We start from the raw sequence: 26,621 nt of genomic DNA on the forward strand, positions 1-26,621 counted from the left end.
GAGTGAAGGATGGGTAATTAATAACAATAATTGTTGTGTAACCTTCCTACAAACAAATCAGACTGAATTTTCAATAAAGATCAGAAATTATCTAACCTCCACATAAATTTTGGGCAAGCAAATCAGGATGAATCTGCAATCAAGAGGTTGTCTGATGGAGACCAAAATATCTCCATCAAGTGAACTATGTATCAATTTGCTTCCAATGCAGAAACTCAGATATGAGACTCAAAAAGTTAAAAAGCAGGGGGCGGGGGTGGGGGGCAGGTTACCTGTGAAGATGTGTAGAGTGGCTTTCAACTTTCACTGAGTAATTGCAACCAGTTCATACACATTAGATTTAGTGGAAGGGATTCTAGGTTAGAGATTATTATTTTCATATATTATTTGTCTCTCTGAAGGCATTAAGCATCCTTAATAAAGCATATGGAAGACCCGACCACACATTGGGACCTGTTTATATGTTTATCAGATGGAAATATTTTGCAACTGGGTTTTTGTTGTGGAGTAGTTAAAATGTGTTGTATTATGTGTAATGCATGAATTCTATGGTTGAAATGATTATTTATATACTTACAGAATTTATACCCCCCCTTTAAACAACTATATAAGCATATGGTTTTGTGCACTGCTTAGGCTTCTGATTTAAGAAAGTGGACTTGACTGCACTGATATAATGCATGGGAATTCTACAATGCATTTTAAAATAATAATAATAATAATAATAATAATAATAATAATAATGCCCAACTTTATCCCCACAGAGATAAATTCACCCACAGAATGATCTTCATAGCAATCTATCCTGTGTCCACTCGGAAGCAAATCCTACCAGGCTGAATGAAGCTTACTTAGTGAGTATTAGGTGGTGATTCTTCCAAATCCGTATCTCATTTGCAGCTCAGTAAATGGGAGTTTGGGGATATTATGCCGTGTACCTAAAATGTAACCAATTAAATATTATACAGGCACACGGATTTTTATTTTTTTAAAAAAATAGCAAGCAGGCTAGTCCTCATTTCCCCCTGTCCTTTGCCGTCGCAAAGAGAGCTGTGCGGCAGCATTATTCTGGATCTGCGCGCCCCCTCCCCAATTATAAATACGGCCACAGCTCAGGTCAGCCTAGTAACGATGAAAACCTAATCCATATTGGAGCGAAGGAAGGAGGGATGCGCACGGGAAATCCGATTGTAAACCCACCTTTCTTCCTTCTCTCCGTCCCTCCCCCCCCCCCCCAGCCTCCCACTAGCAGCCTGGCCGCAGCGGCGTCTCTGGTGCTGATGCGCCTGTGCGCGCAAGGCAGGGAGAGGAGAGGCGACGGCAACGGGAGTGGCCAGTGGCGCAGGGCAAGCGACGTTGGGCAGAGCCGAGCCGAGCGCTGGGGAGGCGGAGGCCGAAGCGGGAGGCGCAGGAGCAGCATCAGCACCGCCGCCGCCGCCGCCATCCATCTTCTGCAAGCCGGCGGAGCAGGTGCCGCTATCGGTGGGAGCGCCTTCTATCCGCGGCGCGGGGCTCGTCCGTCAGCGGAGGAGGAGGAGGAGGCGGCGGCGCCAAGATGTTGGAGATCCAGCTGGACGATGGCGGCGTCGGGGGCTACCCGGGCGACGATTACTGCTCGGGCTCGGTGATGTCGGAGCGGGTGTCGGGCCTGGCCAACAGCATCTACCGCGAGTTCGAGCGCCTCATCCGCTGCTACGACGAGGAGGTGGTCAAGGAGCTGATGCCGCTGGTGGTGACGGTGCTGGAGAACCTCGACTCGGTGCTGACCGACAACCAGGAGCACGAGGTGGAGCTGGAGCTCCTGCGCGAGGACAACGAGCAGCTGCTCACGCAGTATGAGCGGGAGAAGGCGCTGCGCAAGCAGGCCGAGGAGGTGAGCCCCAGAGAGAGAGAGGGAGACCCCTGCGGGCGACGCGCCTGCAGCGGGGGAAGGGTGGGGGTGGGGTGCGGAGAGGCCGCGGCGCGCGCAACGAGGGCGCAGCGCCGGGCCAGGCCCAGGCGAGGAGCCAAGGGGACCCACCAAGGCCGCCGCAGCCCTCCTGCTCCCGAGAAGCCTCATAGGCAAGAGTGGTGTTGCCGTGGCCCAGATCTGGGTAGGAGGATGGCTTTCTGGAGCTCAGGCCCAGCTCATGTGGATTGTACTTGGGATCCATCACCTACTAATAGTGGATTATTATTATTTTTAGTAGCAGTAGTAGTGTTACTATTATTCTGCAGCTGCATGGGATTTCCCATCTAAAGGACAGATCCAGGACCTGCTTAGCTGCAGCAGATTCTCCAGGAGGATGAAATGCTCTGTAGAGCCTTTGCTGGGCTCCTAAAAACATGAGAAAGGGTTGGGAATAAGCCAGGCTTGTCCTGTCTTGGCTAAAGAGCAGGGGAAAAGGAGCAAAGGAGCAGCCCACTGGTATCTGGCAAATGCATTGGGGCTCTGTGGATTAAGTTTCTTGAAATGGGCAAGGGGACAGAGGGGAGTCCTTGTTGATACCCAGGTTTCTTTTACTAGACTCCATGAGACATTAAAAAACCCAAGTCAGAATCTGTCCAGAGTGGGATGGGTGGAGGGACGTGAAGCAAAGATCCAATGCAGTGAAGACGCTGCAGGGATACTTTCCATGGAGTGCTGTGTGCAAAATACTTTCCTTTGCAACCTGCCACCCACCCCCACCATGTAAATTACCTACTGTTCCTCCTGATCCCCTCCCTAAAATATTGCCCTATTGGTTGGGACCTTGTGCCTGTCCGGGTCCCCATCATCTGTCTCCCTTTTGTATCCTAGTGCCAGACTTCCCCAGCCTGGTGCTTCCCATTTGTCTTTGGACTGCATCTCCCATCAACACTGTTCTACCTGGGGCTGATGGGATTTGTAGTACAAAAAAACTGGAGGTCACCAGGTTGGGGCAAGGTGGGCCTAGGATAGCTGCGCCCACCTACCTTCCCTTTCCATCAGCCCTTGGCAACCAGCCATGTACCTCTGCCACTCATACACCAATTCCTGTGCCAAGATGAGATAAATATATCGCTAGACCCCAGAAAGTCACCCTGCCGGCTTCTCCCCTGTTTTTCTGTTTTTTCTAGTTTTTAATTCCCAGCAGTTCAGTTTGCCCTATGGGCGATCTCTTCCCCTCCATCCCGCCAACCATTTGTTGGTGAAAGGAGAGGAGGGGAGGCTTGTGTGGCACACTGCTAGGCCCTGGAAGTGCCAGCCTCCGCTATCTTTAGTTCCCTCCCTTGTGTGGTGCAAAGGGGGTGTTTGTAAATGCCAAGGAAGTGGACCCAAGTGCCAAAGTTGCTCTGTTTGTTGTTAGCTGGTGTGGCAGGACTGGAATTGCTCTTGGTTGATTTTTTAGTGATTTGCCGTAGATTTGCAAGATCTTCTGACTCCCAATTTTTTAACAGCAGCAACAACAGCCAGTGTGGCCTAGTGGTTAGAGTGTTGGACTAGGGCCTGCAGGACCAGGGTTCTAATCCCCAAGTCTCACTGGGTGACCTTGAGCCAGTTGCTGTCTCTCAGCTGAAGCTACCTTGCAGGGTTATTGTGAGAATAAAATGGAGAGGGGGGAGAACTGTATACACTAGGGTTGGGGGATTATTATTATTTAGTTTGAAGGCTGCATTCTCTTCTGGGCAACCTTCCAAGGGTTGCATGTCAGTGGTGGGCATGGGCAAAAGTGGGGGGAGATAATGTAGATTTTACCTTTGTACAGTAGCCTAGTTTCTACACACATGCACACCCCCTTCTGTCTTCCATCCAGGAAAGTAAAGAAGCAATATCAGGCAAATTCCAGCTAGGCAAAATAGACTTGGGGTGCAAAGGGGTGTGGCATTGGGACAATTCTTAAGGCTAGATAGAGAGGCCTGGAGAGTCCCATCCGAGCCCTAGGCCTGAGGTGACCCGCTCAAGTTGCACACCACCCTGAGCTTCTTGAAGGGAAGTTGGATATCAATGTAATAGTAAGTAAAAATAATCAGAGTTGTTTTTTTAAAATATTTCTCTCCTTCCTCAATTAAGATACTGAAACAAGGCTGTATACACTCTATACACCGAAAGCACAGTCAAAGCACATTCTTTCCCTCAAATAATTCTGGGCACTGAAGTTCGTTAAGGGTTTCTGGGAATTGTAACTCTGTGAGGATTCTTTGAGGGAAAGAATGTGCTTCAGATGTGCTTTAAAGGTATAGTGTGTACACATCCAAAGAGAGTTTTTAAGCTGGGAGACAATGACTGTTTTTTTGTGTGGAAAGAATTATGAACTCAGTTCTGGTATGGAAAACCAATTCCTGGTCTTAAACATATGCTCAGTTTTGTCCTGGTTCTTAATTTCTAATTCTAAGGGTATATCTGCTTCTGTAGCCAAAATGGCCACCCATCCGTATATAAGAATGCCTCTGAAGCAGCAGAATGAGGGAAACCCTAATACAGATGAGGGGAGATTTTAATCTTTCAGACGTTCAGCAACTACAGTTCTCATCAGCTCCAGCAAACATGGCCAATGGGCCAGGGACAATGGTCACTGTAGTTCAGCAACAGCTGGAGGGCCCAAGGTTCTCTACACCTGCCCCAAGTTTCTAGAAGTGCAAAATATATTTTCGAGGGGGGAAGCCTTGAGGGAGGGGCCTCTGCCCACCCCAAAGCAGCCTAAAGAAGACGGAGCATGCTCAGTGGCCATAGAATGCTGATTGACTGTGGAGGGGGACAGATGGAATGGAACCCCTGGAATCTCAAGTGGGAGTATTCAACGCTGCAACATTTTCTTGTGGGTCCCACTTGTTATTTTTAGAGTGTCCTCTCCTTGATGTTTTAATCTGAGACCCACTAGAGCTGGGAGGTCGGGAGTTTTCTATGCCAAGGATGCAGTCCGGCTGGAGGGTAAATTCTCTTTGCATCATCAGCCTCGGATGCCTCTCTCCCTTACATCAATTGTCAGGCCATTTTTTTGGTCCCTTGGGCTGATGCCTGGTCTTCTGGCATCACTTCACAGTTTAAGAAGGATGTTGACAAGCTGGAAGGTGTGCAGATGAAGGCGACCAAGAGGATTCTGCACTGCAGGGGGTTGGACTAAATGACTCTTGTGTCCCTTCCAGCTACAAGTCTATGATTCTATGACTATGATAAGGGGTCTGGAATTCAAGTCATATGAAGAATGGTTGAGGGAGTTGGTGAGGCTTAGCCTGGAGAAGAAAAGATTGAGAGGTGATATGATAGGCATCTTCAAATTTGTGAAGGGTTGTCATGTGGAAGATGCGGAAAGCTTGTTTTCTCCTGCTCTGGAGGGTAGGAATTCAACCAATGGATTCAAGTTTCAATCAAGGAGAATTTGACTAAGCGTTAAGAAGAACTTTCTGATGATAAGAGCTGTTGGACAATGGAAAAGACTACCTTGGAAGGTGGTGGACTCTCCTTCCTTGGAGGTTTTAAAGCAGAGGTTGGATAGCCATCTGTCAGAGATTCATTAGCTGTGATTCCTTTATTGCAGGGGGTTGGACCAGATGACCCTCAGTGTTCCTTCCAACTCTATGATTCTATGGTTCTACATGGCAGTGTGGCAAGGAACAAGATGGGGCAGCTGTGAACTGATGTACAAGAAGCCTGAAACAGAATGAGAACAAAATAATTCTCTTTGGTATTTATATAAAAGCACTTCTGTCAGTGATGTGCTTTGCCAGCTGTTTAATCCCAGGCATATTCATACAATTCCTTTAATCTTATCTAAATTAGAAGCAGCTCATCAGATTTCCCCTCCCCATCCTGAGAACCATGGCCTTTTCATATTTTTAATGGTTATTATCTTCCATAGAAGAGGAGATCAAAACTATTAGAGTCGCAATCCAACCAAAGTTGAACTCAGTGGTTGAATTTATTTCTGAGAAGGCATAGGATTGTGCTGTTTAAAGATGGGTTGTTTTCAGTGGGGAAAAGAGTGGGGTTTTGTAACAGTACAACCCTATGACTGTTTACTCAAAAGTAAGTCCTGCTGTATTCAGTGGGCCTTGCTGTTAGGCAACTGTCCTAGAATTGCAGTCTCTTGTGGAAATCAGTGGGACATAGGATGTGCTGAATTTTGGCTGGATCAGGCCTGAAGGTGCTTTCAACTTAGAGAAGAGGTGGCTAAGGATTAACAAGTTACTACTGAGAAGTACAGAGAATGAATTGAGATAGGGGATTCGTCTTGATCAGAGTTCAAGAACCTATTCCAGCAAGGCAAAAGCACTCAGTGTGCAAAGCTGGGCCAATGAGGGGTGTGGTTTGGGGAGAGTTCTGAGGGCCAGTTACGAGAGGCCTGGAGGGCCACATTTGTTCCCCAGCCCTGATGTTCCCCACATCAGCTTTTAACCAGTGATGCATTCATTGTTTGCCAAAGCTGGTCCAAATCATTACACTGTCAAAAATGACGAACAGGGAAAGGACAACTCGGCTGTGGGACTGGCATCCTGCATTTTTGCATACGCCCAAAGTACATGGGAAACTGTAGTCTAATGTGGAGGTTAGCAGAGCATGGAGTACAGTGGCCAAGTTGTCATCTCTGTCCAAACTGGCCATAGCTGGCAAACCAGCCATAGCTGGAAATAGGCACTCCTAGCTGTAGAGACTGCCTGAGTTTCCAGGGGCAATGTCGGATCAAGTAGGAATCCCAGGCTATGGACCTGTTCCCTCCAGGTGGATGCAACCATGTCCAAAGCTGACTACCACCAACATATGGCACCAGTGTTGAAAGATGTGCCCTGGCTACTGGTCCAGATTCAGGGTTCTGGAACTCAGAAATATGAAACCTCCATCTTGTCTGCATTCAGTTTCAATTTGTTGGTCCATGTCCAAAGTTGAAGCTCCCCGAGTGAAGGTTTTTTTTTTGCAGCCTTACATTTTAGCTATTGGAAGGGAAAGCCCCCACATTTTCCAAATCCTAAGTAGCATCAGATTGATTAGGCCTGCAGGTGGCTAAGCCCTCATGAATTTTCCATCTTTGGATACTTATGTATAGCAGTATCACAAAGTTTGTGGCTGCTTTGCAGGTGCTCTTTGTATGAGGTTAACCTTGCATTGTCATTCTCCAACTGATGCCAAGCTATAGTTGGCGGACATATTGCTTTACTCTTTTTTTGCAATACAGTGGTATCTCGGGTTAAGAATTTAATTCGTTCTGGAGGTCCGTTCTTAACCTGAAACTGTTCTTAACCTGAAGCACCACTTTAGCTAATGGGGCTTCCTGCTGCCGCCACACTGCCACCCTGCGATTTCTGTTCTCATCCTGAAGCAAAGTACTATTTCTGGGTTAGCAGTCTGTAACCTAAAGCGTCTGTAACCCGAGGTACCACTGTATTTATTGTAGTGATTTTGAAGCTTTCCAAATGTGGAAAGTCTTGAATCAGACCCTGAGAAATACCAATTTCACAAGAGACAGAAGTGTATGCAGGTTTTTTAAAAAAACATGCTTCCCTACCTGCAGTCTTTGATTGGTCTTTGGAGAAAAGATGATGGAGGGCACACACTTTGTTTGCACATCACTTTAAACCAGGGGTGAGCAACCTTTCTTCACCTTCACATTCTAGGGGCCATATGCCAGAAGCAAAAGTGAGTGAAGCAACGGATGTCAGTTTACTTACACATCTCTCTGGAAGCTAGAAGCATTATAAGATTTCAAGGTCAAATTCAAAACTCTCAATGAGGGTGTAAATCTGGGCTGCTGAAAAGTGTGGCTGTGGAGAGCATGTGGTCTAGGGAGAGTCCCAAGGGCCAGAGAGAGAGAGTCCTGAGGGCCACTTCCCATCACCAGACCTGAGGTGCCCCATCCCTACTTTAAAAATATAATTTGGCTTAACCATGGTTTGAAAGTGAACACACAGTGTACTGGTGCACAGGGCTAAAATTGCTGGCCCTTAAATCCTCACTCATTGCAGACCCAGTCTTGTGGTTTTTCTCTCTCCAAAAAAAGCCACAAGCAGTAATCCAAGAACAAGCCTTGGCTACAGCTTGTGGTTTGTTTGGAGAGGAACAAACCATGAACCTGGATTAGGATGAAACGTTAAACCAAATAATGACTTGTCTCAGCAAGAGCAGGGGAGGAGTGCAGCACCCATGATTTTCTCCCTGGGCACCAGAGCACTTGCACGTTCACCATTAAATCATAGTTAAGTTTAATATACACATACAGACCTTTTAGATGTTTACACCCATTTAGGGTAGCAGGCAGCCGTGTCCATTTCCAGGCTACTCCATTCCATTTCTCTTTCTGGTTTTTATTCCACCCCCATTTACAGGCACTTGCTGTTGTGTTGACACTTGGAATCCTCAGCCCTCTTTGAACTGTTTTTGGGGTCCCCCATTGTGGTGGGGGAGTCAAACCCTGAAAGATGCGAAGGGACTTTTTCTGATTAATCACAGTTTGATTGTCTCATATCTCAGGTTCTACAAATGCTAGAAACTTAGCCTTTTTTTTAAAAAAATGAAAGCTGAGGATTATGGTTTATCATGGGGGTGGCGGGCCTTGCTGCATCCCTGCTGGACTCCCATGAGGAGAACATACGTTATTCTTACCATAATAGAATTGTTTATAATTGGAAATGGCTTTTGGAGGAAGATGTACTGTTGGACTGCCATGCAGTAGTTATTCTTATGATATCTTAAAAGTAGGGAGTGGGTGGGATTTTTAAAAATTAGTTTTCCTGGCAAGAAAGGAAGAGCTTTAGAGCTCCACGATTTTACTGCATATGTCTGTGAGGCCTTTATGGAAATCAATGTGAGGTCAAGCAGTTGATGAAGCTTTATGGAGTTGTTACGCTTGCTGATTTAGAAGCACAGAAGAGAAAGCTAAATAAGAGCAAGGGAGTCCGTTAATGCGTTCCGTGTCTGAGTTAACATCTTTTGCATCCTCGGGGCAGTAGCATTCACTTCAGATTTTTGTTCTGAGGATTTTTTTAAAGAGTTCTTCACATTTATAACCCACCTTTCCCCATAGCAGAACTAATGAAGAGCTTTGAGGGCTAATTCTTGCAGCTATCCATGCATGGTGAGGTATCTTTTTTAATAAAAGGAATAATTTTTATTAAAGGTTTTCTTGGTTTACAAAAGTACGTGCATTCTCTCTTTTCTCAGGTTGTGGGGACTTTTCTACAGATCAGTTACATTTGATTTGAGACATTAGTGTTGTAAGCAATATCTTTTCTATTGGTTCACCCTGCACAGATTCCACCATGATTTGTACATAGTGCTTGGTGAACGAGTGGGACATAGAATCATAGAGTTGGAAGAGACCACAAGGGCCATCGAGTCCAACCCCCTGCCAAGCAGGAAACACCATATTGGAGTGGTTGGGTGAATGGTGGATGTTTGTGTATATGGGTGAATGTGTGGGAGCAGAATGGGGTGGGTGACATTGACTGAATACTATTGTATATTTTGTGTAGGCAGACTTTGGGTGTGATGTAGTATTTTGAGAGTCACTGGCTGTGTACATTTAAAATGCATGCACACACAACAGTCCTGGGAACTGTAATTCCCCTGTCACCGAGCTACAGTTTCCAGCACCCTTAACAAATTGTTGTTCGTAGGATTCTTGGGCGGGGGGAACTTGCTTTAAATGGATGGTTTATATGCATCCAGGATGTACCTTGGCAAAAGAGAGGCTGAAGAGGGAAAGATCCCTGTCTCTAAACATGTTTCAAAATGTGCTGCTAAGTTTTTTGTTTTTATTTTGGATTTTTTTATTTATGTTCAGAATACAGGTGGCTGATTGCATGGAAAGCTAGTGTGTTGTTGTTTTGGGGTTATATAGGAACATAGGACACTACCTTGCACCAGGTCAGAGCAGGTGTCAATTTAGCAGAGTGTTGCCTATTCTGATTGCAAGCAACTCTCCAGGGTCTCTGGCAGAAGTCCTTTCTATTACCTTTTGCCTGGTCCTTCTAAACTGGAGGTGCCAGAGATTGAACCCAGGATCTCCTCCACGTTATGCATGTGCCATCCCAATGAGCTGTGGTGCCTCCCCAAGGGACCTCCCTCTAATCTAGCTGTTTCCCCTATGTATGGTTCCAGTGTGACCAGCTTCATGCACTGTCCGTTTTTGTACATGACACACAATAGACCCTTATGAAGAAGATGCTCTCGCTGCCCGTAAATATCGCAATGCATCGAGCAATTCCTGCTTGCTTCTAAATTATTTATTTGCACTTCATTCTGCTTGCCAGGATGGCATTTGTTGGTTTTCATTTCTGGGCTTTGCCTTGCATGTTCACAGGGATAGCACTCTCAGCAGTTTTTTGTTTGGCTTGGGTTGTAAAATAGTTGCTTTTTGCTATAAAGGCTCTCCTGTGCAAGAGGGCAAAACCAAAACCTATTCACACATGAACACATACACAAATGTCACTGATCTGTTCTGGTTGCTCAGCAGTCGCTAAGGCTTGAACTATTTCTTACCAAAGTGTTAAAAGCTCATAACTTAAATTTTCAATCCAACTGGGTTAAAAACCACTTACAGTGGTACCTCGGGTTAACAACTTAATTCGTTCTGGAGGTCCATTCTTAACCTGAAACTGTTCTTAACCTGAAGCACCACTTTAGCTAATGGGTCCTGCTGCTGCTGCCACGCTGCCGCTGCGTGATTTCTGTTCTCATCCTGAAGCAAAGTTCGTAACCTGAGGTACTATTTCTGGGTTAGCGGACTCTGTAACCTGAAGTGTCTGTAACCTGAAGCGTCTGTAACCTGAAGCGTCTGTAACCCAAGGTACCACTGTACTTAACTTTTGAAAGGATAAAATACATAGGGTAAAGGAGTTTGATACATGTTTTTAAAAGCATTATATGTGAATATATCCTAAGCATGAATGTCTCTTATAAACATTAACATACTGGGGGGCCAGATAAACAAATTGGCCCTACAGCTTCTGCTTATTAGGGTTGCCAACTTATTAAAATCATGCAAGATGCATTTTAATCATGATAACATGATGGTGAACCAGCAGTTGTAAATTGTACCTTTGTACAGTTGGCTGGTTTCTGCACACACTTGCACTCCCCTATCCATCCTGTGTCTGGGCAACCCAGAGGCAATGCCAGATTTTAAGGCAAAAACTCTTAAGGGAAGTGTAATGCTGGGCTGGTGAGAGGTGTTGCCTGTGGAGAATTCTGAGGACTCTTCATTTGGCCCCTACCCTTATCATAAACCATACTTTCTGGTGGGGAAACAAACCACAGAGTGACAGGCTTAGCATTGTGGCCTTATGTTTAGATTTGCTGCATACAAGCCGTTGATCTGAATCCAAGGTTTATTGTTTTGTTTAGAAACAAACCACGAGTGCTGGTGCAGACATAAAACTGTGCCACTCTGTGGTTTGCTGAAGAAAAGGAGGAGCAGGGTGGATGTGTTTGAGCTTGCGCACAGACTTATTGAGCACCTTTCTGACTGCTGTAGGGAGCTGCGCAAGGCCCTATATCTGCTATGAAGGACTTACCGATAGATTAGGGAAGGGGGCCCCTATAGCCTTCCTGTCATTGTGGGACTCCCAGTTCCCATCATCGCTAGCCAATGTGATCAGTGGTTAAGGATTATGGGAGTTGTAGCCCAACAACATATGAAGGGTCACAGGCCCTAGATCTGCTAGTCACCTTTGGAAGCTCAAATGGCTGTGGGAGAACCTGGTTTGGCCCAAGAGATTTTGCCTGAGGGGAACAGCAAATGACTCCCACGGCGCTTCCAAGTTAGGCCCCATCTGCATTTTACATTTCAGGAAGCATCATACCACTTGTAACAGTCATGGCTTCCCCAAAATAATCCTGGGAACTGTAGTTTGCGAAGGGTCCTGAGAGTTGTTAGGAGAGTCTTACTCCCCTCACATGAGCTATAGTTCCCAGAGCGACCTGGGAGGAGAGCTTGATTGTTAATCCACACTGGGTTATACAGTGGTACCTCTGGTTGTGAACGGGATCCGTTCCGGGGCCCCGTTCGCAACCTGAGCAGAACGCAACCTGCGTTTGCGCGTGCGCGGGTTGCGATTCGCCGCTTTTGTGCATGCGCGTGACGTCATTTTGAGCATCTGTGCGTGCACGGGTGGCGAAACCCGGAAGTAACCCTTTCCGGTACTTCCAGGTCGCTGCGGGATGCAACCTGAAAAAATTTAACCCAAAGCGTCTTTAACCTGAGGTATGACTGTAATCAAAAATTGATGTGGAAATGTAACGAACTGAATTTTAGACTGGAAAGTGAAAGAAACTGAAATTGACAACTTTGCCTAATGGTAGGGCTGGCCCTGATAGCCTCTCTTTATTACATATTGGAATGATAATTTCTTTTAATACGGAACTGCAACCCCTCCCTTATTTTTAAATTGTAATTATATTGTTTAGTTTTCTGAGGAGGAGGAGGATGCTTAATAATACAGTATCATTGTATTTCTCCTCCTAAGCCTCTCCTTGCTATAACACCTCTGAGGGCCAGTTCAAACATTCATTCGCTCAAATGACACCAGTCCTCTCACAGGACAGCACCACTTCAGTTTTCACATGGTCAGATTTTTAGGTGGAAGTGTCCTTGTGTGTGACACATCAGAGAAGACACCCCTTCAATCTTGTGACAGTGTCCATTTGATAGCTGTCATTTTCCACTTACATATAGCACGTTTTTTTGTTTGATATTTTTTTTGGCCCATGTAGAAGTTCATTGAATTTGAAGATGCACTGGAGCAGGAGAAGAAGGAATTGCAGATACAGGTCGAGCACCTTGAATTTCAAACACGGCAGCTGGAGTTAAAGGCCAAAAACTACGCAGACCAGAGTAAGTAATAATAATAATAATAATTTATTATTTATACCCCTCCCATCTGGCTGGGCTTCCCCAGCCACTCTGGGCGGCTTCAAAAAGAATATTAATATACTGTGATACATCAAACATTAAAAGCTTCCCTAAACAGGGCTGCCTTCAGATGTCTTCTAAAAGTCTGGTAGTTGTTTTTCTCTTTGACATCTGGTGGGAGGGCGTTCCACAGGGAGGGCGCCACTACCGAGAAGGCCCTCTGCCTGGTTCCCTGTAACTTGGGTTTTCGCAGTGAGGGAACCGCCAGAAGGCCCTCGGTGCTGGACCTCAGTGTCCGGGTAGAATGATGGGGGTGGAGACGCTCCTTCAGGTATACTGGACCGAGGCCATTTAGGGCTTTAAAGGTCAGCACCAACACTTTGAATTGTGCTCAGAAACGTATTGGGAGCCAATGTAGGTCTTTCAAGACCGGTGTTATATGGTCTCGGCGGCCGCTCCCCGTCACCAGTCTGGCTGCTGCATTCTGGATTAGTTGTAGTTTCCGGGTCACCTTCAAAGGTAGCCCCACGTAGAGCGCATTGTAGTAGTCCAAGCGGGAGATAACCAGAGCATGCACCACTCTGGCGAGGCAGTCCGCAGGCAGATAGGGTCTCAGCCTGCGTACCAGATGGAGCTGGTACACAGCTGCCCTGGACACGGATTTAACCTGTGCCTCCATGGACAGCTGTGAGTCCAAAATGACTCCCAGGCTGCGCACCTGGTCCTTCAGGGGCACAGTTACCCCATTCAGGACCAGGGAATCCTCCACACCTGCCCGCCTCCTGTCCCCCAGAAACAGTACTTCTGTCTTGTCAGGATTCAATCTCAATCTTTTAGCCGCCATCCATCCTCCAACCGCCTCCAGACACTCACACAGGACCGTCACCGCCTTCACTGGTTCTGATTTGAAAGAGAGGTAGAGTGAAAGAGAGTGAAAATCATGTGCACGGTTTGTCTGAAGGTCTGTGAATCATACACAACTTGTGTTGAATTCAATAGGTGTTTGTCCATACTGATTGAACAAATGCGATGGTGAGGAACCTACGGTTCTCCAGATGACATTGGACACCAACTCCCATCAGCACCAGCCAGTATTGCCAAAGGGCGGGGATGATGGGAGTTGTAGTCCAACAGTACATGGAGGGCTACAGGTTACAAATCTCTTCTAAAGCATTTACTGTTTTAAAAAAATCTTCTAGGTGACCACAAAATATCTGGAGAATTGAGGGAAGAGGGCGCCAGTATTGCTTTTGCCATTCAATGCTCAGACACATACACACACACCCGTCTGAGCCAGTAAAATGGATCATCTTGAAATCGCTTATTTCTTACAGGGCTCATTTTAACTGCCACTATCAAGTCACAGATCATACCAGTCTTTGTTGACTGAACCATAAAGTTTATGGATCCAGTGCTTTACACCGCTGCCATGGGAGAAAAGTACAGATTAAAGACATGGATACTTATGGATTCTCATATTTTTTCAAGAGATTCCCCTCAAAACCACCATCAAACCATAGTCTGCGTCGGTGTTTACAGATGTGCCGTGTGATCTGTTGGTGCTGCTATTGTCATCCTTGTGAAGAACCACAAGGATCTATATCTTGGATTATCATTTCTATGGCAAATCCTGATCTGCAGTTTTTTTAGTGTGTAGTCCTACCAACGCAAGCTCTAATTTGATGGTGGGTTTTCAGGGAACCTGCATACAATCATGCGACTTCATCAGGATCGGCTTCAGTCCTACTAAACCCTATGAAAAGCCAGAGACAGAGTTTGTCCATTTTTGGATCTAGGAGAGACGCAGTCAGAAAGGGTGGTGCCTAAGACACTGTTTCAAAATTCCAAATGGGCTCTAAAAGGTTGCTGACTGATGATCTATGCTATCCAGGGTTTCAGACTGAAGGCCCTTAGCTTAGAGGAAAGGAACAAGCTCTGCAGCCAAAAGATTCTGGATTCCATTCCTCATGTCTACAGTTGGAAAGGACTCCTGTCTAAAACACTGGACAGTTGCTGCCAGTCAGTGTTGGTTATACTGAGCTTGATGAACTAATGGCCTGACTCCATGAAACAGCTTCCTAGCTTGAGTCTTTCCTAGACCTACCTAGAGGTGTCAGTGATTCAGCCTTCAGCCTGTCACGCCTTGGCCATAAGCACTGAGCTACAAATGGCATTCTTGTGCTTGCACCCTCATTCCTTTTGGTGTTTCCATGTTCACCCCTCCTGGAGGTGATAGATCAAAAAATTTATCTTTCTCTCCCTTCTCCCTTTTATTTTCAATGAACAGTTTCCAGGTTGGAAGAGCGTGAATCAGAAATGAAGAAAGAGTACAATGCTCTTCACCAGCGTCACACAGAGGTAAGTCGTCATTTCAGAGGGATAAAAATCCTTTTCAAACTATTTGCAGAAGAAGTGGAGAAGGGCACAGATAGAGGAAGAGAGCTCTGCAAACCTGTAATGCTGTAAATTCTGCTCACTCTTGACTCTGGTGCTCAATTAACTTCTGCTTTGGGCCAGCTGCTTTTCCTAGAGCAAACGTTTCCCACAACATCGCTGGCTATTCCGATCTTAAAGGACATCCCTTCCTTTGAAAGAAATGGTTGTCCAGAAAATAAAATGTTGGGATGTTCAATCTTCATTTTGGCCCTTCATTTTGCATTTCCCCACTTCTTTCGCAGATGATCCAGACCTACGTGGAACACATTGAGCGATCCAAGATGCAGCAAGTTGCTGGAAATAGTCAGAATGAGAGTGGACTACCTGGAAGGAGGTAATGCTGCACCTTGGCTTTGCACCTGGAAAACAAAACTAAACTTAGATGACATCTGAACTGTGAATATATGTTTTAGGAGGAAGGCACTGACCCAGTCTCCTGTGCTCTCTGAGTGACCAAAAGTAGCAGTAGCTGATCTCTTTTATGGCTGGTGTCCCTAAGTTTGATTGCAAACCATTCTTCTTCTTGTTAATAAGAATAAGAATAAATCCACTCTTCACCCTGAGGTCCCACAGTGGGTTACAATAAGTAAAATGCAATATTAAAAACACTTTAAATTAACTGAAAATCACAGAAACAAGGTGGGTCCTAAACATGGGTCCTGGGAGCAGCCAATGAATCAGTCTGCTGCTTTGATCCTCAGTTAGTTCCGAGCGTGCTGGATGGTGATGAGGGCAATTCAGAAGAAGAATGGGAGTTAGGTGACAAACTGGATTTGAGGTCCCAGGCCTTTATCGAAAAGTGGTGAAGGGAGGGTGTTGTTTGAAGCAGAAGGAGTGGTTAGTGGGAGTGCTGAACCCTTCCCCCAAGCTGTGGTTTTCCCCTCCCCAACAACCTTCATATCCTCCCCCCACAAGATAACACACAAGGGGCCAGAGCTTCCCCATCTATCTCTTATGCAGTTGTGTTCAACCTTGGGTCTCCAGGTGTTATTGGACTACAACTCCCATCCTCAGCCAGTGTAGCCAACATTCAGGGATGATGGGAGTTGTAGTCCAATAACTTCTGGGGACCACTGTAATAGACAAATAAGGGAGAGATCTGTGATTGGGGTGTGCGCCAATTTTGTTTGTTTACCAGCTAACCATTTGTTGAGATAAGTGAAACAATGGCAACACCAGTTTCTTGCTCTGTATTAGGCAAGTTATCCATCTTTTTAAAGCCCCTCTGGGCACTGGTGGGTGGCTTGCTTCCTCAGAAGAGAGAAGACTACGCCTGGGAGTCTCCTTTAACCAGCTATCCAGAGTCAAGGGGGCTTTTCCTTCATTCCAGGCTGCGCCTTGTACACACATGGCTCAAGAGCTGCAAACCTGCTTCACCATAAACCTTCCCCCTGCTTGCTCTCCATATAGCTTTTGTGTCTCCATCTGCTTAGCCTCTTAGGCCGCATCTGCACAATGCACATAAAGCACTATGATACCACTTTAAACAGTCATGGCATCCCTCAAAGAGTCTTGGGAACTGTGGCTTGCTAGGAGAGTTGTTCAGGCACCCCATTCCCCTCACAGAGCTGCAATTCCCAGAGATTCCTGGGAAGGGGAATTAATTGTTAACTCATTCTTGGGACTCTGTGAGGGGAATAGGAGTCTTCTAACAACTCTCAGCACCCTACAGTTCCCAAGATTCTTTGAGAGCAGCCATGACTGTTTACCGCTTTAAATCTACAATGCAGATGGGGCCTAGAGAGGTGAGAACATGTTGTAGACTTCATGTGTGTTTGTGATGCAGCGTGCCTTGCCGCTCTCTAGATTGTTTTTGTGTATTGTTGCACCTTTGTATGCCTTTGGACTTCCTGTTTTCAGCTCCACCTCCAGCTCTCAACTCAGAGCTGGTGAGAGAACCAGGAGATTCTCTCCCTACCTTAGAGGTGTGGCAGGGAGGTTATGGCAATTACAGTTTTGGGGAGGTTGTCAGCAGGACAACCCAACATTCACTAACCCTGCTTAAAGACCTTCACAGCTTGGGCCTCAGATACCTGAAGAACCACTTGTCCGCATCTGCTCACCTGAAAGCTATGGGTTTCACCAGAGGCCCTTCTCCAACCCCCTCCCTTGCCATCAGAGGTGCAGTGGGGTGGTTACTGAGGAATGGGGCTCCCTGACTGTTGAATGCTCACCTGGCCCCAGGCACCTCCTTTGCTGTACTCTTGGCCCCAAAGACCTTTGCATTGCACCAAGATTTTAACTCCATTCTGTTTTCTCTGGGTTATATCCAACGTTATTCCTATGCAGAGCAGATGCATATAAATTAATAGGAGTGACTAACTTTGGCCCATTAATTTGAGCAGGGCTACTTCGAGTAGAACTTAGTTGTCTACAGTCCTCTGTCATTTTTATGCTGCATATGTTTGCTTTATCTCTGCTGGTGTGCTTTTTTTGCTTTTCTTTTAGAAAGCTCTGTGTGAGTTGGGCTATCCTAGATCTGGCTGGACTACAACTCCCATCATCCCTGACCATTGACCCTACTGGGTGGGGCTGATGGGAGTTGGAATCCAACAAAGTGCAAAGTGCCACAAGTACCCCCTCCCATCTCTGTTTTAAATGCTGTTGCTTTTGATGCTTTTGTTTTCAATTGCTTTTTATTGTTTATTTTAATTATTTGTTGTCTGCTGTGGGAACTCCACTGATGGAGTGTGTTAAAAAAAAAAAAAGCAAACACTCACTCACCCCCTTTTTAAAAAAAATCACAATATGGAGACAGGCATCAGCCAGCTATACGACTGGGGCTGCCGCTTTCCCCAGTTACTGAAGTTGCAGGAAAAGGTGCAGCTCTCTGTTTGCATTCCAGACTGCTTTAGGTGACATCTGCACCATACATCTAAAACACTATGATACCACTTTCACAGACATGGCACCTCCCAAAGAATCATGGGAACTGTAGCTTATTAAGGATGTGTTGAAGGTTTTTAAGAGGCCCCTATTCTTCTGAGAAAGGGACGCGGGTGGCGCTGTGGGTTAAACCACAAAGCCTAGGACTTGCCGATCAGAAGGTCGGCAGTTCGAATCCCCGCTACGGGGTGAGCTCCCGTTGCTCGGTCCCTGCTCCTGCCAACCTAGCAGTTTGAAAGCACATCAAAGTACAAGTAGATAAATAGGTACCGCTCTGGCGGGAAGGTAAACGGCATTTCCGTGTGCTGCTCTGGTTCGCCAGAAGTGGCCTAGTCATGCTGGCCACATGACCCGGAAGCTGTACGCTGGCTCCCTCGGCCAATAAAGCGAGATGAGCGCCGCAACCCCAGAGTCGGTTACGACTGGACCTAATGGTCAGGGGTCCCTTTACCCTTTACCTTATTCTCCTGAGCTACAATTCCCAGAGGTCCCTGGGAAGAGGGACCAGTTGTTAAAACCACTCTGTGACCTACCAAAATGAATGAATAAATAATATTCTGCACAATGCTAATTTTGCAATGGACCGATCATTATGCAGATTTTTGCCTGCCTGCCTACATTTGCTTGCTTTGCAGTATGTATTCTGTTAGAGATAGTGAAGTACTATGTGGAGAGCCTGTTCAGCCTCCCCATCCCCGATCCGGCTTCTGAAATCTTATGAAGCCCTGCTTGTGTATTTTCTTTACTGGCCTAAGGAACAGAAACTGCTCCCTAATCCTTTTTTAAAACTGGAGGTAAGTTTTAGTCCGGTGCCAGAAGGATGTTGCTGATAGCACCAGCCAGGGGTGAGCATTCCACAGATGGGGAGCTACATCTGCAAAGACCCTCTCCCTCTCTTGCCACCCTCCAAACCTCCCTCACTGGACTGTATGTATCACCATTGTGTGTCCCAGACCCACTGCATGTTTGTTAGGCTGGGTGTTTTATGTGTGCCAATGTCTCAATCTCTGCTCAGGCGAGCATTTCTGTGAGCACATAACGACATATGTCTCTCTCTGTGTGTGCTTGCATGACTGTTGCACTCTAATGGTTATTCTCTTGTCTTGCTTCTTGTGCCGTTGCCTTTCTTGTGTGGGCTGCTCTCTGTTTGTCACTTCAGTCACCGCCAGTCATGGAGGAAAAGGTAATTTGGGAGAATCTGTATCTGTTGGGTTGGGAACTCTTTGCGGGGGGAGTAGCTGTGACCATTAACAGTGCTTTTGCTGTTTTGTGTTGATGTGAGACAAGCTGTTGAGTCGTGGCAGGACAGCCTATTTCCCTAGGCTCCAAAGAGGCAGAGGAAATGGTCTCAGATCACACCAACATATGTTTGACGAAGAACAGGGTCCAGCATCGCTGCAGCACCTGATATCCTCACACAGCAACCAGGGCATACCTGCACCATACATTTAAAGCCGTATTATACCGTTTTAATAATCGTGGCTGCCCTCAAAGAATCTTGGGAATTGTACTTTGTTAAAAGTGCTGAGAGTTGTTAGGAGACACCCCTATTCATGTCACAGAGGTACAATTTCCAGAGTGGCTTAGCAATTACTCTCTCTTGGGGAATCCTGGGAATTGTAGCATTGTGGGGGGAATAGGGCTCTCCTAACAACCCTCAGCACCCTTTAAAAAACTACAATTCCCAGGATGTTTTGAGAAAAACCATGACTGTTAAAGTGGTATCATTGTGCTTTAAATATATAATGCAGATGTGGCCTAGGATTCCACTGCTGTAGTAGGGCCTACCGAAACCTTTGGCTTTCCGTCCTTCCTACTGCCTGAGGCCTGGGATTACAGAGTGGTAGCAGAAGGCAGCTGGGAAGCTGCAATTAAAAAAGGCCCATAATGCTCCAGGGCAGCTCTCTGTCAGGGCATTGTGGGTAATTGCAATGAAGAGCTGTTCATAGCTGCCCGCTACAGAGTGCAGTGTTGCCAAGCTGTTTGCCACTGCCTACAAGCTCACTTGGTGGGGCTGGGGTGCAGTGGGGCCATGGAGGCTACTTTCCCATGGTGCCCTCACACCTGGCGCTGGTGCTAGTTCAAATCCTGACAGAGGTCACTGCAACGGGTAGACTTGCAGTGCATCTAGGAAGAGCTAAGTGTCCTTGGAGCAGAGGTGGGCCACCTTTCCCCCCTGAGGGCCACCTGTAGTCTGTGGGTGTGAGGAAAGCATTTGACAGGTAGGTTTCTTCTAACAGTCTTAGCTTTTGTCAGGCATTCAAGCCTAAGGTTAGAGATCACTTCAAAGACAGGAAACTGCAAGCAAGCTGGAGTCAAACTTCAGACAGATCCAGGAAGTTCACAGGCCTAAAAGCCTTTGTAACTTGTCCCGGGCAATGGATTGGCCTTTCACTGTCACCTGACATCCCTGGCCATGAAGATTATGGGCTTTTTATGTGAGCCTGTTGGCAAGAATTATGCCCACAGCACCCCATTCAGTAGTTCATATTAAGAGGAGCTAACAATAGGCTATCTCATATCAAAACCAGCGGCGAAAGGAGAAGTGATAAAGCTTTAACAAAATTGAACTGCGGGTGGCGCTGTGGTCTAAACCACTGAGCCTAGGGCTTGCTGATCAGAAGGTCGGCGGTTCAAATCTCCGCGACAGGGTGAGCTCCCGTTGCTTGGTACCTGCTCCTGCCAACCTAGCAGTTCAAAAGCACATCAAAGTGAAGTAGATAAATAGGTACCGCTCCGGCGGGAAGGTAAACTGTGTTTCCGTATGCTGCTCTGGTTCGCCAGAAGCGGCTTCGTCATGCTGGCCACATGACCTGGAAGCTGTCTGTGGACAAACGCTGGCTCCCTCGGCCTATAGAGCGAGATGAGTGCCACAACCCCGGAGTCGTCCGCGACTGGACCTAACGGTCAGGGGTCCCTTTACCTTTACCAACATCCTTTAGTGAAGCCTGGCCAAGCAAGTTATATCACTATACACAAATGCTGCTAAGATCACCAAATAAAAGCCCCTCTTTTGTCGGAGACACATGTACCTGGCTCTCACTGGGCCCCTCATTATAGCATCAAAAGAGTTGCTTCCCTCCCAGGATAAATAGTAAATTCAGAGGTGGGTTTTGGTTGGCACTGGGTGATATCAAAGCCTTCTCCACCCATGTCGTAGTCCCAGTCCAGAATCACCGCCCCCCACCAGGCAAAAACCACTTGCTTAAAAAAAACACACAGGCAAATGCAGAAATTCATATAAGGTAATGTGTGGCCTTATCAATTATTTTTTTCCTGGAAACTACTGGCAATCAGTTTCCTTGACTGATCCCAATTTATCTGAGTGGGGGTGGGGGAGAAATCCCTCCCCCTACTTAAGTGTTGGATGCACCAGCACAGACATTCATGTCTTCAAGCGAGAAAATCTCCTGTTAGGCAATTTTGTCACCATTTCCCCACTCCCACGCCCACCTACAATAAAATTCGTTTGTCTTGACACACACACACCCTTTTGCTGGTTTAACTTCTCACCCTCAAAGGAGTTTGAGCATGTCTCACCAGCCCTTGCGTTCACTGCCTTTGCTCTTCGGATTTCCGGGGGTTTTGAGTTCCATTACAGCAGTTTCACACAAGGTCACAAGCAGGCTGCTCGTAACTGCCTCTCAGCTGGATCCCTGGGGAAATGGTTTTCTGTGTTCAGCAGAAGCGGTGATCCATACCAGGAACAGCAGGGAAAAGGCTTGAGGCTTTGCCGCAGCACCAGCTTTGGCATAAGCTCAGAGAAGCTCAAGTGCAGTTAAGGCTGCCAGTCTATAGAGTGTTGCATGGAACTCCACCTCCGCTCCCTGCTCAATTCATGCTGGAAGAAAAGTGTTTTGCAAGTTCAAAGCTGCCCTACTCCCCTTGCCAACATAGAGGTTCTAGGCTGAGCAAGGGGAACCTCTGGCATGAGGTTGGAGTTTTCTTCCCATTAGCTCCAGCCACCATGGCCAACAGGGATGCATTTTATTTTTATTTTTAATATTTATTTTTAATTTATTCAAAGTTATATACTGATTAAAATTATCAGTAAAAGCAGCAAAAAACCAAACCAACCAACCAACAAACAAACAACAAACAAAAAACTTATGAGACTGTAGTGACAGCAATGGATCTAGGATCACCGCTAAACTAAACACCTAATCCTTCAGAGGAAGTGCAGTTCCATTTAGGGCAGGTACCCAGCCCAATTCTTGGGGTTGATGTGTGAATCCTGTGCTGAAAGGTTTAAAATTCCACACCAGGAAATACAGAATTTTGTGAGTAGTACAAACCACACAGATTTGCATTATGTGTCTCTATTTTTCATAAATTATTCCAGTTTTATTCATTCATTTGCCTTTTTGTATAATCAGATCTGGTTTGACTTCAGAAGGATTGTTGCTCACTGGTGCAGAGCACACACTTTGCATGCCAATGATCCATAATTCAATCTCTGGTATCTTCAGGTAGAGCCAGGGAATACTCTTTCCTGAGACCCAGGAGAGCTGCTGCCCATCAGCATAGACCAGGGATAGCCAACATGGCGGCCTCCAGGTGTTGCTGTACTATAACTCCCATCATCCCTGGCCATGCTAGCTGGAGCTGATGGGAAGTTCCACAACATCTGGAGGGCACAACGTTGGTTACCCCGGTGTAGACAGTGTTGACCTAGATAGTCTGTTGTTCTGCTCTGGTATAAGGCAGCTTCCTACCCACTATTCATGGAACTATGCAGGTGCCAGTGCCCCCAACTGCTGCAAAATGTATGCCACCACCCCACTGGCTTCAGAGATTTCAGCAGGTACATACACTTTTGAGCATATTTTCACACTCATATGTCTGGAAACTTGTTTTTTAAAAGGACTTTCCACTTCTTGGGCAGTTGAATCTTATGGGAATGTTAATGGGTTGTCCTTGGGATACTTGGCCCACTGTTAACTATGATGGGTTTGTTTTGCTGCTTTCTCCACGTCAAGGATCTGCTGGTTTCCTAACTCTTTCCCATGCTCTCTCTTTCTCTCCTTGTCTCTCTCTGACTTTCCTTTTCTGTCTCTAGCATGAAGAGGCGTCCCAATTCTCTGAACATCCCCCTCACAGATGACATGGTACGTGGGCAGGTGGGCGCCAAGATCGCCCCCGCAGTGGACCACTGGCATCTGAGTGACCTCGGCCAGCTGCAGTCCAACTCCGGCTACAAGGTTTTTCTAACACCATCATGGAAGCGAGGGCATCCTTGCCTACTTGTCAGCAGCACCTCCATCAGGACGGAGAGACCTCTGTGTGTCTGTAACCCTTTGCAGCTCATAGCCATTTCTTTGCTGATGCTTTGCTCAGCTAAACTCCTGTGTGTGATGAGTGTTCTTTTCCTAAAGGTTTTTTTTTTTTGCCTGGGGCAGCAGTATTTTAACATTTGCCCATCAGCTAGCATACACTCAAGGTGCTTCCATCAGGACAATTTATTATGGACTCGATGTTGCCCCTGCTCAGAATTTCTTTTTGCAGTCTCCGTGTTGTCCTAAAAATACTACCCCGTCCTTTTTCTTCATATAATCATATAACCCAGATTTACTCTCACCCCACAGAAAATCCAATTTTAAAAAACCCATTCTATATCTGCAGTTATTGGTGTGCCAGCTCCTTGGCATAAATTGTTTGGTGGGTGGTTTGTTACATGCATGACAATGCATAAATGGCTTCCCTCAAAAATCGTATCAGGAGTCCCCTATTTCTGACATAGAACTCCAATTTCCATGGTTCCCTAGGAAGATGGACTGATTATTAAACTACTCTGGAATTGTAGCTCTGTAAGGGGGATGCGGGTGGCGCTGTGGGCAAAACCTCAGTGCCTAGGACTTGCCGATCGCATGGTCGGCAATTCGAATCCCCGCGGCAGGCTGCGCTCCCGTTGCTCGGTCCCAGCGCCTGCCAACCTAGCAGTTCGAAAGCACCCCCGTGTACAAGTAGATAAATAGGGACCACTTACTAGCGGGAAGGTAAACAGCGTTTCCGCGTGCGGCTCTGGCTCGCCAGAGCAGCTTCGTCACGCTAGCCACGTGACCTGGAAGTGTCTGCGGACAGCGCTGGCTCCCGGCCTATAGAGTGAGATGAGCGCACAACCCTAGAGTCTGTCAAGACTGGCCCGTACGGGCATGGGTACCTTTACCTTTACCTTTAAGGGGGAATGGGGGACGTGGGTTACACCACAGAGCCTAGGGCTTGCTGATCAGAAGGTCAGCGGTTCGAATCCCCATGAAGGGGTGAGCTCCTGTTGCTCAGTCCCTGCTCCTGCCAACTTAGCAGTTTGAAAGCACATCAAAGTGCAAGTAGATAAATAGGTACTGCTCTGGCAGGAAAGTAAACGGCGTTTCCATGCGCTGTCTGGTTCGCCAGAAGCGGCTTAGTCATTCTGGCCACATGACCCGGAAGCTGTACGCCGGGTCCCACGGCCAGTAAAGCGAGATGAGCGCTGCAACCCCAGAGTTGGCCACGACTGGACCTAATGGTCAGGATTCCCTTTACCTTTAAAGGGGAATGGAGTCTCCTAACAACTCTCAGCACCTTTAACAAACTACAGTTCCTAGGATGCTTTGTTGGGAAGCCGTGTAATATTTAGTCTAAATCCTTTTTGTTATAACTTTTCTCGTAATCCTGACCTGGATTTCCTCTCCTCTCTGCCGTTGCCTTTTGCTAAGAAGGAGATATGCTATGCCCGATGCCTTTAAACCATTCATAGCTTCCTGCCCCACAACAAAAAAAGGTTCCCTGAGGTTGGAAATCCAGTATGCTCACATACTTGGTAACAAGGCTTTGTTGGGGGTTGCCATATTTCTCCTCACAAAATAGCAATTTTAAGGTTTTGGAGCTGTTTCCACTGCTTTTTTCATTGCGTTGCCATACATCCAGGTTTTCCCAGACATTTTGCCAGTTTAGCTAAATTCCCCCCCCCCTTCCATTTTTACACCCAAAAACCAGCACATCAGGCATTTTCCTGACATATGGCAAGCCTATGCTTTGTTCTCTAGTTGGCAAGGTGCAAACAAAATATCATCTCGGTGTTGTGCAAACAACACCCGGCACTAGTAAAACCATTAGGGAAATGAATGTATTGTTAGTAAAGAATGCACCACTGTCAAATTACATTACTCTGGTTTTTTAGTCTTTGATGGTCCCTTTGTGATAGGATTTCTGCTGCTAGTTTGTTCTTGTTACACACCTGAAAACAATTGGTATCTAAGACCACATAGGCTACTTGATGCTCGCCAGCACAGTATATACAGGACTTGAAATTCTGCTGCTCATTAAAGCATGGCATCCTTGCCTTTAAGAATGTATGGCTGCAAAGGGTTAAGTGGCCATCTTTTCACAGTCTCCATTGTCATTTTGCTATGCTCTGTATGTGTGCATGTGTCAGCTGTGGAAGTATAGCTGGGTTTGCAGTAAGGGAATCCTTCTAGACTAGTGTTAACAAGATCACCCCTGGCCTTGAAGAAATCGCCACTCTGTAAATTGCCAGAACAAAAGCTAAGAGTTCAGTGGTGCTTCTTGTGTTCTTACTTAAGTGGCAGGGATTTGGTGTAGAAGTCAGAAGTGCCTCTAGAAAAGAGGGTCCCCTTTCCTCCAGGGCTAGTCCATTGCTGGCACTGGTCCCACAGTGGTTCCTATCAGCCATGAAGATAGCTGGAGGATGACTCCACATGGTTCCTGCAGTGGCCAAATATGGTCCTCATCCAGTCTCCTAAAAACGAACTATGTACTATGGTCCTAGAACATCAATGGGGAACTTGTGGCCCTTCAGATATTTGGGTGAAATATGTATGGTTTTGTGTAAATGTGTGTCTTTGTTTCAGTTGCACTGCTTTTCAGATGTGCGTATGTGCTCTTGTTTTTAAAAGTCCTGTCACTAGTGACGGTCCCTTGAGTGGATCCTTTGGCTTGTTTGCTTCTGTAGTTTGGCCCTAAACAATGAGTCCAGCATTTGGTCATAATTATGAACCTTGCCACTTCGGGGCAATAACAGCCAGCGTGGTCTAGTGAGTAGAGAGGTTTGGTGCCTTCTGATTGTGTGGTTGACTGTTCCTTATATAATAAGCAAGGGTCAAATTATAACTCAGGAAGATGGGATTCACTAGCACCCATAGACGACACAAGGCCTCCAACACATTGTGGCTCCTTGTGGGCCATTATTCACCATTAAGCACTCAGGCCAAGGGGTGAGCCAAACATATGACAAAAAAAATCTGAGGCGTTCTGGAGGGAAAAGGAAAAAAGAGGATGTTACGTGAGGATATTAGGTATCAGAGAATAAAACACATAAACTAAACATGACTTTTCTTAAGCAGCACAATGAATCTTAAAAGCTGCTAACGGGCCATTAAAAATCTTGGGAGAATTACAATATTTTTGTGTGGTCTAATTAAATTTATCCTTCACAACAGCCCTGCAAGGTAGGTTTGGTTAATGGTGACTTGCCTGAGGGCACCCACTTCTCTTAATTGCTAAATGGAGACTTGAACC

At 46.3% G+C, this 26,621-nt stretch overlaps 1 protein-coding gene across 21 annotated transcripts in view; it reads left to right on the plus strand.

Moving 5' to 3' along the window:
* Window positions 1-1,303: 1,303 nt before the first annotated feature.
* MAPK8IP3 (mitogen-activated protein kinase 8 interacting protein 3) overlaps window positions 1,304-26,621 on the plus strand; it is a 71,011-nt gene continuing 45,693 nt past the window's right edge. For 7 of the 21 annotated variants that reach the window (XM_053366058.1, XM_053366066.1, XM_053366068.1 and 4 more), the window contains exons 1-6: window positions 1,305-1,873; window positions 12,644-12,764; window positions 15,070-15,140; window positions 15,461-15,552; window positions 19,264-19,287; window positions 23,164-23,305. In XM_053366058.1, coding sequence (XP_053222033.1) covers window positions 1,556-1,873; window positions 12,644-12,764; window positions 15,070-15,140; window positions 15,461-15,552; window positions 19,264-19,287; window positions 23,164-23,305 — 768 coding nt within the window. In that variant the 5' untranslated portion in view covers window positions 1,305-1,555. Of the gene's footprint in view, window positions 1,874-12,643; window positions 12,765-15,069; window positions 15,141-15,460; window positions 15,553-19,263; window positions 19,288-23,163; window positions 23,306-26,621 lie in introns of all 21 variants that reach the window. The other 14 variants (XM_053366061.1, XM_053366064.1, XM_053366067.1 and 11 more) reach the window with 4 other exon arrangements.

Source organism: Podarcis raffonei, chromosome 14, assembly GCF_027172205.1.
Source record: "Podarcis raffonei isolate rPodRaf1 chromosome 14, rPodRaf1.pri, whole genome shotgun sequence".
Lineage (NCBI taxonomy): Eukaryota > Metazoa > Chordata > Lepidosauria > Squamata > Lacertidae > Podarcis > Podarcis raffonei.